The following is a 14381-nucleotide window of genomic DNA, read 5'->3' as shown; positions in this document are numbered from 1 at the left end:
CATGTAGTAGTTCCCTCAGTAGTGACATGTATAAAGTGCAATTAAATATGCCTGAAACAAGTAAAGCCATTGATATCCCATTTTAAAATCAATTAAAACATCATTCTATGAAACAAGTTATACTATTTTATACACAATTAGCCAGAACATAATGTCCTGGTTGGACTTGACCTTTTCACTTGCATATTCAGCCTCAAATTACAACATATATAAGAAACAAGATGGCTTATAGTTTGGTTCTCTGGACTGGTAATTGATGCTTTTTGAATAAAGAGTGACAAGTTTACTTTTAAAGAAAGATCCAAATCAATTTGAATTCAGGTTGCACTTGTGACTGATCTTTACATGCTAATAATGTTCCAAAAAAAATTAAGGCGAAACATGTTTTAAATTTTATTAAATCTTATTCTACATAAATATTTTACTACAACAATAACCCACTCATGTTCTAAATACTCAAGCAGGGCCTGATACAAAACATTTTGCAAGTTAATATTATATACCCTTCCTTCAACCTGGACATATATAAAATATGTAATGCACAATGCAAGACTGCATACTTGCTTTCAGACTGACATTGGTTACATTGAGAGCCAGCCATCTCAGTGCTTCAACAGATTATCCATTGGAGATCAAGTCTCTGCAACCATAAATCCTTTAAAAAATTGCAATATTTTAAATGCTGAAACTCTGCTCCATTTATTCAACCATTCTAAAACATTAAAATAAAGACAAAAGCATCACAAACCTTGTGTTTAAACGGTTAATACAGGACAAATTCCATACAATTAGTGATTGAGGAAAGAAATTATGCTTGGACTTAAAAGATTAAGGTGATTAACTAGCACAAGCAGTCACTGCAGAGAAAAAAGGAACATACAAAAACCCTTTGTTTGACATTACTTACCAGAGATGCTGTTCTAATTGTAGCAAAATGCTCTCGGTTCTTAAGAAGAGAGGCCCGACTATGGAGAGACGGTGTAGGCCGCAGATCAGGCCGTGAGTCTTTCTGGCCTGCTTCATCCCTTATGAATACATGGTCCTGCTGAAATGGGATAAAACAAATCCGACGTCAAACTGTGTGTTTTCCCTGCTGGATACCTTTGTTATACCTCTGCTTCTTTTGCGAGCACCATACGAAATGCATAGTTAGCTATACCAGTCACTGCAGCTGAGCAGTGAGATGAATAACCAACACATTGCAGGAGAGGAGTCAGCTGATCAGTTGTGGGATGCTTCCTGAATCTCTGGCAGTCCTTCAGCAGCAAAATCCTTTTGCATCACATTCAAGCTGATTATTCAGGCAAAATATTTTGCATAGGTTTCTTTTCATATTTCATCAATTTTTTTCAACATTTAAAGATCAGCATAAAAATAAACAATGCCAGCATGATAAATTACAGATCTGTGAACAGATTTGCTTTGTGCATATAGAAACATATCATGCCAGCACCTCTGGTATATATATTTTTTCAAATAACTTTTCAATTTAAAAACTTGCAATGGCAAAATGTCCACACTGAGAAATAACATAATTCTCATCAAATCTGCTAAAATATTAATCTTTCCAATAGAGAATTTAATTGACTGGATCCATGTCAAAAACAATAGTTCTAGAAAAGTTTAGTGATACAAATAAATTCAGTAGTAAAATGATTTTAAGTTACATGCTTTCTGCTGTAAACATTTCCAAACCCAATATAAATTTGAAATACAAAAACTTTCACGAGAATGTTATTTAAATTGGGTTTTTAAAAAGTGGCAAAAGTGACATTAAATATTATGCTAGATTTATGGTAATGTGAAAATCAAAAAACATTCACATTTTCATAAATATATCGTTAAAATATTAAACAAAAACAGAAGGGTGCATACTTGACAATACCATTTTTGAGCTTATTTTACATCTTCATATCAATGGAGACCCATCCCATCCAACACAACAAATCATTTCAAGTTAGCATGCAGTTACAACATTGGAGGACAAATTGTACATTGGTTTTCATTGGAAGAGAAAACAAGTGCAAGGAAACAGGGTCCTCATGAGACATCAGGAATAATTTGTACAAGGCTGGTCTCCGTGCTTTAGGGATGAATATACCTGCAGCTAGGATTTATAGCAAAAGCTCACCAGATTGATTCCTGAGACAGTGGGTTTGGTACTAAACTCACCAGTCCAGAAGAATGGGAAGTGATTTCATTGGAACTTATAAAATTCTTGCAGTATGCAAAGCAACTCTGAGCTTTCAGTCACCTGTCACTTCAATTCTCCATCCTAGTCTGTCTTCAGCATTCTATATGGTACCAACAATACCTAGCATAAGCTCAAGTAATGACACCTCACCTCAAGTAATGATGAGAAACATTGCACCCTTTGGGACTTAATAATGAGTTTAATGATTTCAGGTAACACACAGATGTGGGTGTACTTTCTCACTTCAATTTGTTCCAACTGCCAGTTTTTAATAATTACCTTGACAACTTTGGTCTGCATGCTATTATAGACATTTCTTCTGCTCTCTTCATCTTCCCTTCTCTACAACTTAAACCACACTTGTGTTCTCACCTTAACAGTTCTGATAAAGGGTCCTTGACCTGAAACAAAAACATCCTCTCCCCTCTGATGCTACTTGACCTGCAGAGTGCTTCCAGTGTTCTATTTTAACTTAAAAATTCTCATCAGGGTTTGATAATGTAAATGCAGGAACAATGATTCCTTTGGCTGGGATATTTTGAAGTAAGGGTCAGAGTATCCAAGCAAGGGATTGATCATTCAGCACAATGATAAAAAAAATCTTCACCGAAAAGACGACAAATCTTTGGAAATTTTTTTGCCCCGGAGGGCTGTAGCAGCTCAGGTCTGTGTATATTCAAGACAGAGATTGTTAGTTCTTTTTTTAAAAAAAGCAATATAGGAATTAAATATGGGATTAATGCAGGAAGCAAAAAAAATACAGAGAAATAGAACCAGTAGGCCATTTAGCTCTTCAAGCCTGCTCTGCAATCCAACGTGATCATGGCTGATCATGTATCTCAATTCCATATTCCTGCCTTCTTTCTGTATCTTTTGAAGCAACAAGAAATTCATCTATCTCCTTCTTAAATATATTCAATAACTTGGCACCTTCATCCCTCTACGGTAAAGAATTCCACAGTTTCATCATCCTGTCTGATCTCATCTAATTTCAAATTTCTTATTCAAATCCAAAACCTCCTGGCCTGTAACTTGAGCCTGAGAACCCTGTTCTGGAGACCTCAGCCAGGGGAAACCTCCTCCCCAAGAACAGGGTTCCAGGACGACTCCCTTCTGGCTTCCACAAGTCATTGTGCATGGCAGTGGTTTAAAGAGTCTGTCTGGCCCTGTCACAATTTAGATAGTCTCTCATTCTTCTAAAATCTAGTGAATACAAATATGCCTGAACAATTGTTCCTCATGTGGCACTCCTGTCATCCCAGGAATCAGTCCAGTGAACCTTCAGTGCATTCCTCTCTGGCAAGTCTGGTCTGTTTTTTTAAAAAATATATACACACAAGGAGACCAGAATTGCACTCAATAGTCCACACATGGTATCACCAAGGCTCTGGTTAATTGTTGTAGAAAGACATCTTTTTTCCTGCACTAAGATCCTTTTGCCATCAAGACCAATGCACAATTTGCTTTCTTAACTGCTTGCTCATTCTCAATGACTGTCGTACAAGAAATTCCAATTCCTTGTATGCACCAATACTTACCAAACTAAAACGCCATTTAAATAACATGGCCCCTTTGTTTTTCCAGCTGAAGTGGATACATTTATCCAAGTTATACTGCATCCGCTAAGATTTTGCCACTCACACAATCTGTCTAAGTTGCCTCGAAGAATGTTTATATCCTCCTCACAAATTACAACCCCAGAGTTTAGTGTTACTGGCAAACTTCAAAATATTACATTCTATTTCCTTATCCAAATCATTGACGAAAAACTGAGGCCAAGCAACAATCCCTGTTGTACCCTACTAGACACTACCTGCCATCCTGAGGGAGAAATACAGGGGTTACAAAATTCACAAATCATTACCCAAAGATTTGAGATATGGAATAAGATTCGCTCATACAGAACTTAAGTGAAAAAAAAATCAATGAGCACAACTTTTCTTTGTTTCTTGATGCATAGAATAAGATTTTCTAGGAACGCAGACCACCACCAACAACTCCCCCCCCCCCCCCCCCCCCCCACAAACCCTGTAATGGGGTCACCTGTATTCCTTGTCAGTTTATTGCCTGTCAACCAAGCTTTCAATCCAACTTTCTGCTATTTCATTACCTACAAAGCTATACAGTATGCTTTAACCTTGACATCTACCTATTCTGTGGGACTTTATCAATGGTCTTCTGAAAATCTAAGTACATTGCATCCACAGGTGTTCCCGTAATTACTCTACCAGTTCCATCTTCAGAAAGCTAAATTTCCTTAAATAATAGTTCATCCAATGACTCAGTTGCATTGAAATGGTAGCAAACCTGCAGATTTACCATCATTTGCACAATAGCTTCTAAACAGAGGTGTGACAAACTTTTCTGAAAGAACCCAATTCCAACCCTCCTCACTAATGTTCCACTTTAATTCTTGGAACATTGAATAAAAGCCCTAAAAGACCTCTTCTGAATTGAGGCATGTTACCCAAGTTTGAAAATCCAAGTTTTAGAACAAATGAAAACAAATGGAAAGCAGCATTACAGAGTGACAAGTGTTGAAATATATTAATGGACAAGAGTCAACAAGGAGACTAACAATATAGCTCTTTTCAATCAATTTGTAGATTAGCATTTCCTGTGATCTGCAACATGAATTGTGTCAGTGCCATTTTTCAAGCAATGTGAATACCATATATAAAAAATAATTTAAAATTTAACACTTGGGATAAATCTAGTAGAACCTTTCCAATTAGGATGCTTTAATGTGTGCTGGCACCAAATAAATACATTTTCCCCAACCATTTTATAGTGTACTGAAGATTCAAATATTTCAAGCTTAATTAAGAGATTCAGAATACACATGTATATTAAGCCCACTTGCATATTAATTTGCAGATTAACTTGACAAGCCAGATAAACATTGGCTGTCATAACAGTTCCAAGATACCTACTTGTTCCACACAGACGTACAAGAAAGAAAGAAAGGACAGCCTATGTTTAAATCTGCCCTTTTAATGCAAACCACGCAGAATTAATAATGTTTGATCTGAAACAAGAACTTGTAAGTGCTACATTGTTAGCAAATTTGTGAAGAGCAGGAAAATATAGTCAGGAGTAAAACGAGTACAAGAGGGCTAGTGCTAGAGACCCCAGTCAAGTGGAGGGACACTCTGCAGTAGTATTGGAGCTGCAAGCAGCCAATTGGTCCATAGCAAACTCCCACAACTGCAGTGTTATAATGGCCAAAGAATCTGGTTTGGAAATGAAGGTCAGCTCGCTAGGGAATAACACCTGCTTTTCTTTGATGAGCTTTGTGTCATCTTTTACCTTAGAAGGTAGATAGGACCTTGGTTTAATGTCTTCTCCAAAAAAAAGCGCATTTTGATATTTTAGCGTTCTCTCAATAATAAACATGACTCGAAGCCAGAACTTTCTGAATTAAAATTGAGACTGTGGTCAACCAACATGCAAAATTATTTCTCAAATTGCTGGCAGAATTTGAAACATTGAGAACTCATCACATGGTAATGTAAACTGTTTCAATGAACTAGTTTATAGAATGAAGCAACGTAGCTGAAGTTTAAAGAGGAAAAAAGGAGCAATACCCAACTAAATACTTAAAGTCAGGATCTCTTGGCCAGTAAGTTGGATTTGTGCTTAATATGGAACACTGCACGGGAGGAATTGAAGAGTTTTATAAAGCTACAAGATCAATGAATAATCTACTTCTCATTTTGCTCCAAGTTGTTTTGGTGCAGTGGCAATTAAGCAGGTGAAATTTTCTGTAATATTCTGTGAATGGGCAATACTAGATCTTGCATATTAATGATGCTAGCGATTTCAGAGTACACAGTAAAATCGAGAATTCTATCCTGGTTTGGATTTTGTGGTCACGTCAAAGCAACAGGACTCACCAGGCCTCCAAGGGTTAAACCATATAGGTTCAGTGAACCCTATGTGAAGGACATCCCAATTTTCAATACCAGTTCCTATCAACCATTACTTTTGACAATTTTTGTTTTAATGATGTACTGATGTGGTGAAATGATCTGTATGGATGGCACTCAAAACAAAATTTTTCACTGTATTTTCGTACAGCAGATACCACGGCCAAGAAAGCTCACCAGCGCCTCTACTTCCTCAGGAGGCTAAAGAAATTTGGTTTGTCCCCTTTGACTCTCACCAACTTTTACCGATGCACCATAGAAAGCATCCTATCTAGATGTATCACGGCTTGGTACGGCAACTGCTCCGCCCAGGACCGCAAGGAGCTGCAGAGAGTTGTGGACACAGCCCAGTGCATCACGGACACCAGCCTCCCCTCCTTGAACTCTGTCTTTACCTCTTGTTGTCTTGGTGTAGCAGCCAGCATGATCAAAGACCCCACCCACCCGGGACATTCTCTCTTCTCTCCTCTTCCATTGGGTAGAAGATACAGGAGCCTGAGGGCACGTACCACCAGACTTAAGGACAGCTTCTACCCCACTGTGATAAGACTATTGAACGGTTCCCTTATACAATGAAGTGGACTATGACCTCACGATCTACCTTGTTGTGACCTTGCACCTTATTGCACTGCACTTTCTCTGTAGCTGTGACACTTTACTCTATACTGTTATTGTTTTTACCTGTACTACTTCAATGCACTCTGTACTAACTCAATGTAACTGCACTGTGTAATGAATTGACCTGTACGATCAGTTTGTAAGACAAGCTTTTCACTGTACCTCGGTACAAGTGACAATAATAAACCAATACATGTGACAATAATAAACTAATTTACTGATTTATGAACTTTTTCCAATCTCTAACCTCGTACAATAACATAATCCTCAGATCTCCACTTTCCTTTAAACTCAACCTCTTGTGCACCCAATTTCTTTTGCTGTACCATTGTTGACTACGTGGCCTATTGTCAAACAGTATGGAGGAATGAGATGCTCGAGATGGCCAAAATAGGTCTGATAATCTCTCATTCTCTACCTGGTCTGAGAGGTGATGAGCAAGTCGAACTAGGACAGATCATAGCTCGTTTCAGGGTGACCCAGACTTGGTGTTTAGCCAGCGATTTGAAGCTGTATGACAAATCAAACACTCTCCTTGCTAACAATCAAAGGTGCTAAGATGAGACATTTAATATACACTACACACTTGGAGAGGTTGGGCCTTTGCTCACCATTCCTCTGTACATTTCTCTTTGCCCATGTTGTTGTATATGCCACTGAACCTTCACAGTCAAGGCACTGCTCAATACATTTTGGCATTTGCTCACACACCTCATGATTAACCTGGGTTCATGAGGGAAGAAAGGTGGGAATCTGAGGTTGTGGGAGCATGGATGTGGTCCGAGGGCTTGCATCTGAGGCCATGTCTGGCCTTCCATGTAGCTTGAAGGTTTTGTGGGGTGCTGACAAATTGGTCTGTAATATTAATTACTGTTGTTGGTACATATTAATTGGTAGCTGTAATATCAAAACAATAATTTAGATAAACTGTGTGAAAAATGTGATGGCCTATTAAAATCTTTAAAACCTTCATTTAATTATACACACACACACTTATACGCATTCACTGTGTATGCCCTACCCTGGTTTAACTTCCCAAAATGCATCATTTTGTATTTGTCAGAGTTAAATTCCATCTGCCAACCTTAGAGAACCTTTTTCACTGTCCACAATACCACCAATTTTGGCATCATCTGCAAACTTACTAAATCATGCCAACCATATTCTCATCCAAGTCACTCCTATACGTGACAACCAGGGACCCAACACTGATCCCTGCAGCACACCACTAGGCCTCCAATCTAAAAAACAACCCTCCTCTACCACACACTGCCTCCTACCACCAAGCCAATTTTATATCCAATTGGCTAGCTCACCCTGAATCCCATGAGTTCAAACCTTTCAGACCAGCCTACCATATGAGACCTTGGCCAAAGCCTTGCTAAAGTCCAAATAGATAACATCTACTACTCTGCCCTCATCAGTCCTCTTGGTCACCTCTTCAAAAAAGGCCTCAAAATCATGAGTCATGATTTTCCATAATCAAAGCCATGCTGAACATTCCTAATCAGTCCTTGTCTTTCTAAATACAGATAAGCTGTGTTTTTCAGAATCCCCTGCAGTAACTTTCCCACCACTGTTGTTAGGCTCATTGGTCTATAGTTCTCTGGCTTGTCCTTGCAGTCCTTCTTAAATAAATGCACATCAGCTGCCCCTCCAGTCTTCTAGTTTTATCACCCGTGGTTAACGAAGGTACAAAAATCTCTGCTAGGGTCCACAGCGTCACAGAATAAACTTGGTTAGGTCCTGGGGAATTCATTTATCTTTATGCGCTTCAAGACCACCAATGCCTCCTCTTTTATAATATCGATAAGTCTCAGGACATCACCGTTCCCTTCCCTGAACTCACTAGCTTCCGTAACTTTCTCCACAGAAAATACAGACGAGAAGCAATCATTTAAGACCTTGCCCATCTCCGTGACTCCACAATTTAGAAAAAGACAGAGTGGTTTGAAAAATACAGCTAAAATTAGCTCAACACAAAAATTAAGCATTTTAACACAACTTCTTGGTTAAATTAATGAACTGATTTAAACATTATAGAAATGCTTACTAGTTATATTGGGATACAGTAGTTGGGTTCGATGTAATAAAAGGCTTTTTTATGCACACACACAAAATGATGGAGGAACTCAGCAGGTCAGGCAGCATCCATGGAGGGAAATAAACGGTCGATGTTTCGGGTCGAGACCCTTCATCAGGACTGATGAATTTTCAGTTCTGATACAGGGTCTCGACCTGAATCGTCAACTGTTTATTTCCCTCCACAGGTGTTGCCTGACCTGCTGAGTTTCTTCAGCATTCTGTGTGTGTTGCTCCAGATTCCAGCATCTGTAGAATCTGGTGTCAAAGCCTTTTAAAACATGTTTTCTACAATTCTCAACCCCATGAAACATCCTAATTTTTAATGAGCATTGTAAAGAGTTTGAATTTGTGAAAACAAAACTGTGGTTCATTTATCTAATAGTATGGCCCTTTGTTGGGGCACAGAAGGCCGGATGTGTCAAGTTGCATATTGGACCAGTGTAAAAGATTGCCAAAATTTGAACCTCTGTAGTGAGATTTTCTTTGCACTATAAATTCACCAAAAGAGTAGAAACTCTCATCTTTTGGTGTTTACATCATCGCGAGAATGAATTCCTGCTGGAGTTCTTCTATTTTGTCCACCAGCCCAGGACTTTGACTCTTCCGCCAGACTTTCAGTGGATGCTTGGGATCAACCCCTGAACCATCCAGCTGTGAAAATTCATTGCTCACTAGAGAAAAGTTAAGTAGCGAAATAGAACCTCAAATTTAATCAACAGACTTATTTCCAAACTAATAATTGCATTCTAGGTTTTCTTGAAACTTGATCTTAAAGGCACGCTTTTTTGCACAGAACTAGCAACAATTCATTTTATATATATTTAGAGACAACATTTCAAACACAACACTGCTACCTACCTTTCTGTGGATGACGGAGACATTGGATTGCATGGTGTTATCACCATCATGCATCATGGCGATCTCTGAGCTATCATCAAAGACTTCATGCAGACTGTTAACACTGCTATTCTGGCTCCCTGTGCTGATTGACATACTGGGAATGGATTGATTACTTCCCAGGCTGTCTACTTTACTACCTAGGCCTGCACCATGCTCACTGTCCTGTAAGATAGAGGAAAGCAATGTTAGTGAAGGCTGACATGCATCAGCACAGTCATGCATCTGGAAATCACATGCAGCAAGTATTTTTTTTATTTTACTTTTTACAGAACTAAAACAGCAATTATAAAAAAGCAATTCTAATGGAGTTATTTTGCAAGACCAGGTAAGTAACCCAATGCACTAAATCCCAGCAGGAAGATGGAATGTAAACAATGGCCATTTGAAATGATTATATACACTAGCAAACTTAAATGTTAGAGAGGACTGCGAATGAGGTTGCTGCAAAGTCAGGATCATTAGTTGGTTGCAATTTAGAGGTGCTCTTTGTTGAGATGGGGAGGACCAGGGAGGAGGTCAAAGAAGAGAAAGTCCAGCGTCATGGATTTAAGTTTAGCACCATCACTAGAGGAAGAAATAATAGATTAAGAATTTACAGCATACACAGGTGACCATTTGGCCTATCACATCTACAACAATTTAATAAAAAGTTATTCAGGGCAACACAGTAGCGTAGCAGTTAGCATAACACTATTATACCACCAGCGATTGGGGTTCAATTCCCGCCGCTGTCTGCAAGGAGTTTTTGTACACTCTCCCCGCAACTACGTGGGTTTCCTCTGGGTGCTCCTGTTTCCTCCTACATTCCAAAGACGTACGGGTTAGTAGGTTAACATGGGTGTAATTGGGCAATGCGGACTCATTGGGCATGAAGGCCTATTACCACGTTGTATAAAGTTTTAAAGTTTTTTTTAAGTAATTAGACTTTCTTCTCTTGGTCTGAAGCCTGGTAGGTTATGACTCATCAACTATTCAACCAGACACCTTTTAAATAAGAGTGTTATTTCTCTCGAGTGGGGTTATTTTTCCTCCACTGATCCCTTTACCTACTACCTTAATTCTATGTTTATAGTAACTGACATTGCTGTTAAGAGAGAAAGATCTTCCTTTAATCTTAACCCTCCACTTCCCCACTAGTCTAGACAATTGATAATATGAAACTATAATGGCAGAGGAGACAGCAATTCAACCCTTGGGTCCACAGTTCTCTAAACCTAAGCCCCCTTACACCCAACACAACTACTGTATTTCCAGCTCCACTCCAACCTGTACCTTTGCCGACAGACTTGCAATTCCTTTGAATGCTGGCCCAATTGCTTTTTGAAAGCCACAAATGAATTAAGTCCACCACCCTGTGAGGCACTATTGATGCTGGTCACTTGCTATACACAAAGTTTTCCTTGTGACCTTTAGTTCTTCTGCTATACTTATTGCATCTGTCCACTAGTTCTTGACCTTGCATCAATGGGAACATCATTCCTCTCCATCTCCAATATCTAAGGTATCTAGGCACATCATTTTGCAAAGTTCTTGTATCATCTTCTTGGGTCTATGGTACACAAACTTGGCTTCTTCAGCCTATCCTGTAGCACAAGTCCCACATCCCTAGAACTTGTGTAGCTTCTCCAAGGTCTTCACATCCATCCTAAACTGAGATGGACAGAAATGTATGCCATTACCATTTGCTGCCAAACCAATGTTTGATAAAAGGATCATCGTAACTTTCTCACTTCTGTTTTCTATGGCTTACCAGACATAGCCTGGATACAATATGGCTTGATACCTTTTCACTCAGAGGATTCATAGAACTGGGAAGGTAAATTTAGGATCTTGTTTTAAAATAAACTGAGCATGAGATAAAATTTGGGATTGACATGATCAGCTTTTCTCACACAATGATGATTTGGGATAACCTTCATAGCAGTAGGGAGAAACACTCATTATTTAATAAATAAATATGCTGCAGTGGCTGAGAGATAAGGGAACATGGTGGTCTTACAAGGCCTTTCTGAATTCAAATAAACTAGCTTGATATCCTCATGCATAATTACTCTGCAACTCGTAAAAAAATAAAAAAGATTTAAAAGTGTACCTAATTTAAATTTTTAATTAAGACAAGCCATCTTTCCCTTAGACAACCTTCTTAAAAAAAACATCCAAATTCATGCACAAAAGCATTCCATTTTATAAAATTCCAAACAATCCACTGATAATTATTCAAATTCAGCTGATATTAAAGCAATTTTTCCCTTTGCTAGTTGTTTTTCTAAATTAATTCATGGGATGTAGACATAGCTGGCAAAGTCAGGATCTATTATTGTCCATTCCAATTGCTCATTAAACTGTTTAGTTGGTTAAGCCATTTCAGAAGACAGCTTAAAATTTAACCCCAATATTGTGTATGGAATTGCATTTATGTCAGATTGTGTAATAGGTGTAGATCTACTTCCCCAGTGGATGCAGGAGGACTAGATGAATTTTTATAACAATCCAAAGTTTAAATGTTGACATCAATGGTGTTAACTGTCTTTTGATGTCCAAATGTGATTACTTAAATTTGAATTCCCCCAGCAGTTGTAGCAGGATTTGAACTTGTGCTTAGAGGTCAACAGTCTGGGCCCCTGGATACTAATCTAATATTCCAACTGCGCTTTGGTTGGGTTCCATTCCACATGCACATCATACATACCCAAGCATGTATTTTTCATTGAAAGACTAAATGCTATGTGAGTTGCGCCATTTGATTAAATGGAGGGAACATAGGTGAATCTCACCTCATTTTCCAGATGTCCATTATAACTGCATAGTTTGACAAGACTACACAATAACAAAGCTGGATCAGATGCCCAGTCCTCTTCCCTTCTCCACTAACACCCCCTTATGCAAAAATTACATCCATTTAGCTAGACGGTGATTAATCAATCATTCTAGTATCCACATGGCTAAAACTCAGGGATGAAAACCTTTCCTTCTCCCTAGGTACTGCTTAATAGTAAAGCAAACAGGCCACTAACAACCAAGCTATTAGGAACATGAAACACATGTTAATGATGTGCCACTTTGCCCTTATTGTACATATGTCAGACTCCCATTCAGTTTGCACAAATGCATCTATTTCTCAAGTTTTACAAATAAGGAGCAGCACAGGACAACTGCAATTTTTGACAGTTCTGTACTTATCAAATATGAATTTTGAAATTCTTATACAATGCTATCAAGGAGTTCCTAATATGCTTAAGTCCGTGCAGAAAGTGTGGTGATTAACCACACCTGTTAGAAGGACCCAGTTTATTTGATCATTAGTTCGGTTATTTTGCTAAGAAAACTGAAAATGACTCATGAAAAGTCACTGTAGAGGTTGGGAGAACAAGAGGAGAACTGGTAGTTGAGGTACAAGGTCTGATCCCCAGGAAAATGTGCTTATCTGGATATTGTAGGCCTCGGTTAGGATGTTCTTTACTAATATTGCTGCAACTCCCTGCTTTCTTTTATGCCTGGAGCAATTTCGTTAAAGCAAAAGGACTAGTGGTACCTCAGGATCTATATTTCAAGACAGCATTTTCAGGGGGAACAAGATGAAAAGCAAGACCTCAGACCAAAACACTTTGCATCTTTACTCATTGATTTAGATTTGGATCTGTTATTTTAGGCGTGTACTTCATCTTACCTCTTCCTCTTCTTGCGATTCTGTTGTAGGTCCATTGCGAGTTTCTTGAAAAAGGATCTTTTTCATTTTTCTATACTGAAGATTATCCAGCTCTCGAACTGCATCTTTTGTTCTTGCAATAAGGTCACAAAGAACTCTTTGTGGATGCTCTCGGCGTACAAATTCATGCTGAAACAGAAAATTCAAATTATCAATACTAAAACATCTAATCAAAATCTAATTATGTTCTTTATATAATGCGTGCTGTATTATATAAAGAACATAACTACAAGAGAACATTGGAAAATATTTTAATTTTCAGGAAACAAGACCATTTTGGGAAGCAAACACCCCTGTAACACAAATAATAATGGTACTGTGCTTCTATACTGAAGTACATTGGAACCATAATCTCATAGTGTGACTAAACAACAGAACACACTTCCCATGTTTATAGCAGGATTTTTATTCTTGTTAGGCATTTCTTCATGCACTGTGTAGTAAAATTTAAGATGTTCTCATTAAATATGTACTTTCCAGCCAGTGTAAGAAGCAAATTATCCAGTAAGATAAGGCAGCTATTAGAATATTTATGAACCTATGTAGGTTACTTGTATGCATTGCTGAAGAGGCTGTCTGAGCAGCCTACCCATATTACAGATGTACCATTCTATTTTACCATATGGAAAATATTACCAGAACGTCAGTCATTTATGGAAGTTGTACATGCTCACAGAAACTAGATACCGATTGATTATCTGAAGGAAGCCAGGAAATGAAAACGTGGCCTTCTTATAATACTCAATGTTAAGAATCAATTGCTCTCTAGCACTGTTAGTTCTATTTTCATATCCATAAATTCCAACTACCTACTTATGTAGTTTGAGAGAAAAATAGTTCAGCAACAATTGTGACTCTTGTCACCAAGACAATTGTGAACTGCTCAGTCATAAGATGCTGAGGAAACTGCCTTCTCTTGTGAAAAGAATGAAGTGGCGTTGTACTTCTA

At 38.3% G+C, this 14381-nt stretch overlaps 1 protein-coding gene across 2 annotated transcripts in view; it reads right to left on the bottom strand.

Moving 5' to 3' along the window:
* The window catches only part of taok3a (TAO kinase 3a), a 104215-nt gene that overhangs the window by 21209 nt on the left and 68625 nt on the right, over nt 1-14381 (bottom strand). The window contains exons 12-14 of one of the 2 annotated variants that reach the window (XM_052032238.1): nt 13394-13561; nt 9685-9888; nt 908-1045 (exon numbers count right to left, since the gene is read on the bottom strand). In XM_052032238.1, the coding sequence (XP_051888198.1) occupies nt 908-1045; nt 9685-9888; nt 13394-13561 (510 nt within the window). The remainder of the gene's footprint in view (nt 1-907; nt 1046-9684; nt 9889-13393; nt 13562-14381) is intronic. The other variant, XM_052032239.1, reaches the window with a different exon arrangement.

Source organism: Pristis pectinata, chromosome 17 (assembly GCF_009764475.1).
Source record: "Pristis pectinata isolate sPriPec2 chromosome 17, sPriPec2.1.pri, whole genome shotgun sequence".
NCBI classification, from domain to species: Eukaryota; Metazoa; Chordata; class Chondrichthyes; order Rhinopristiformes; family Pristidae; genus Pristis; species Pristis pectinata.
The sequence above is the reverse complement of the archived record's forward strand: the minus strand, read 5'-3'. Positions and strand labels throughout refer to the sequence as shown.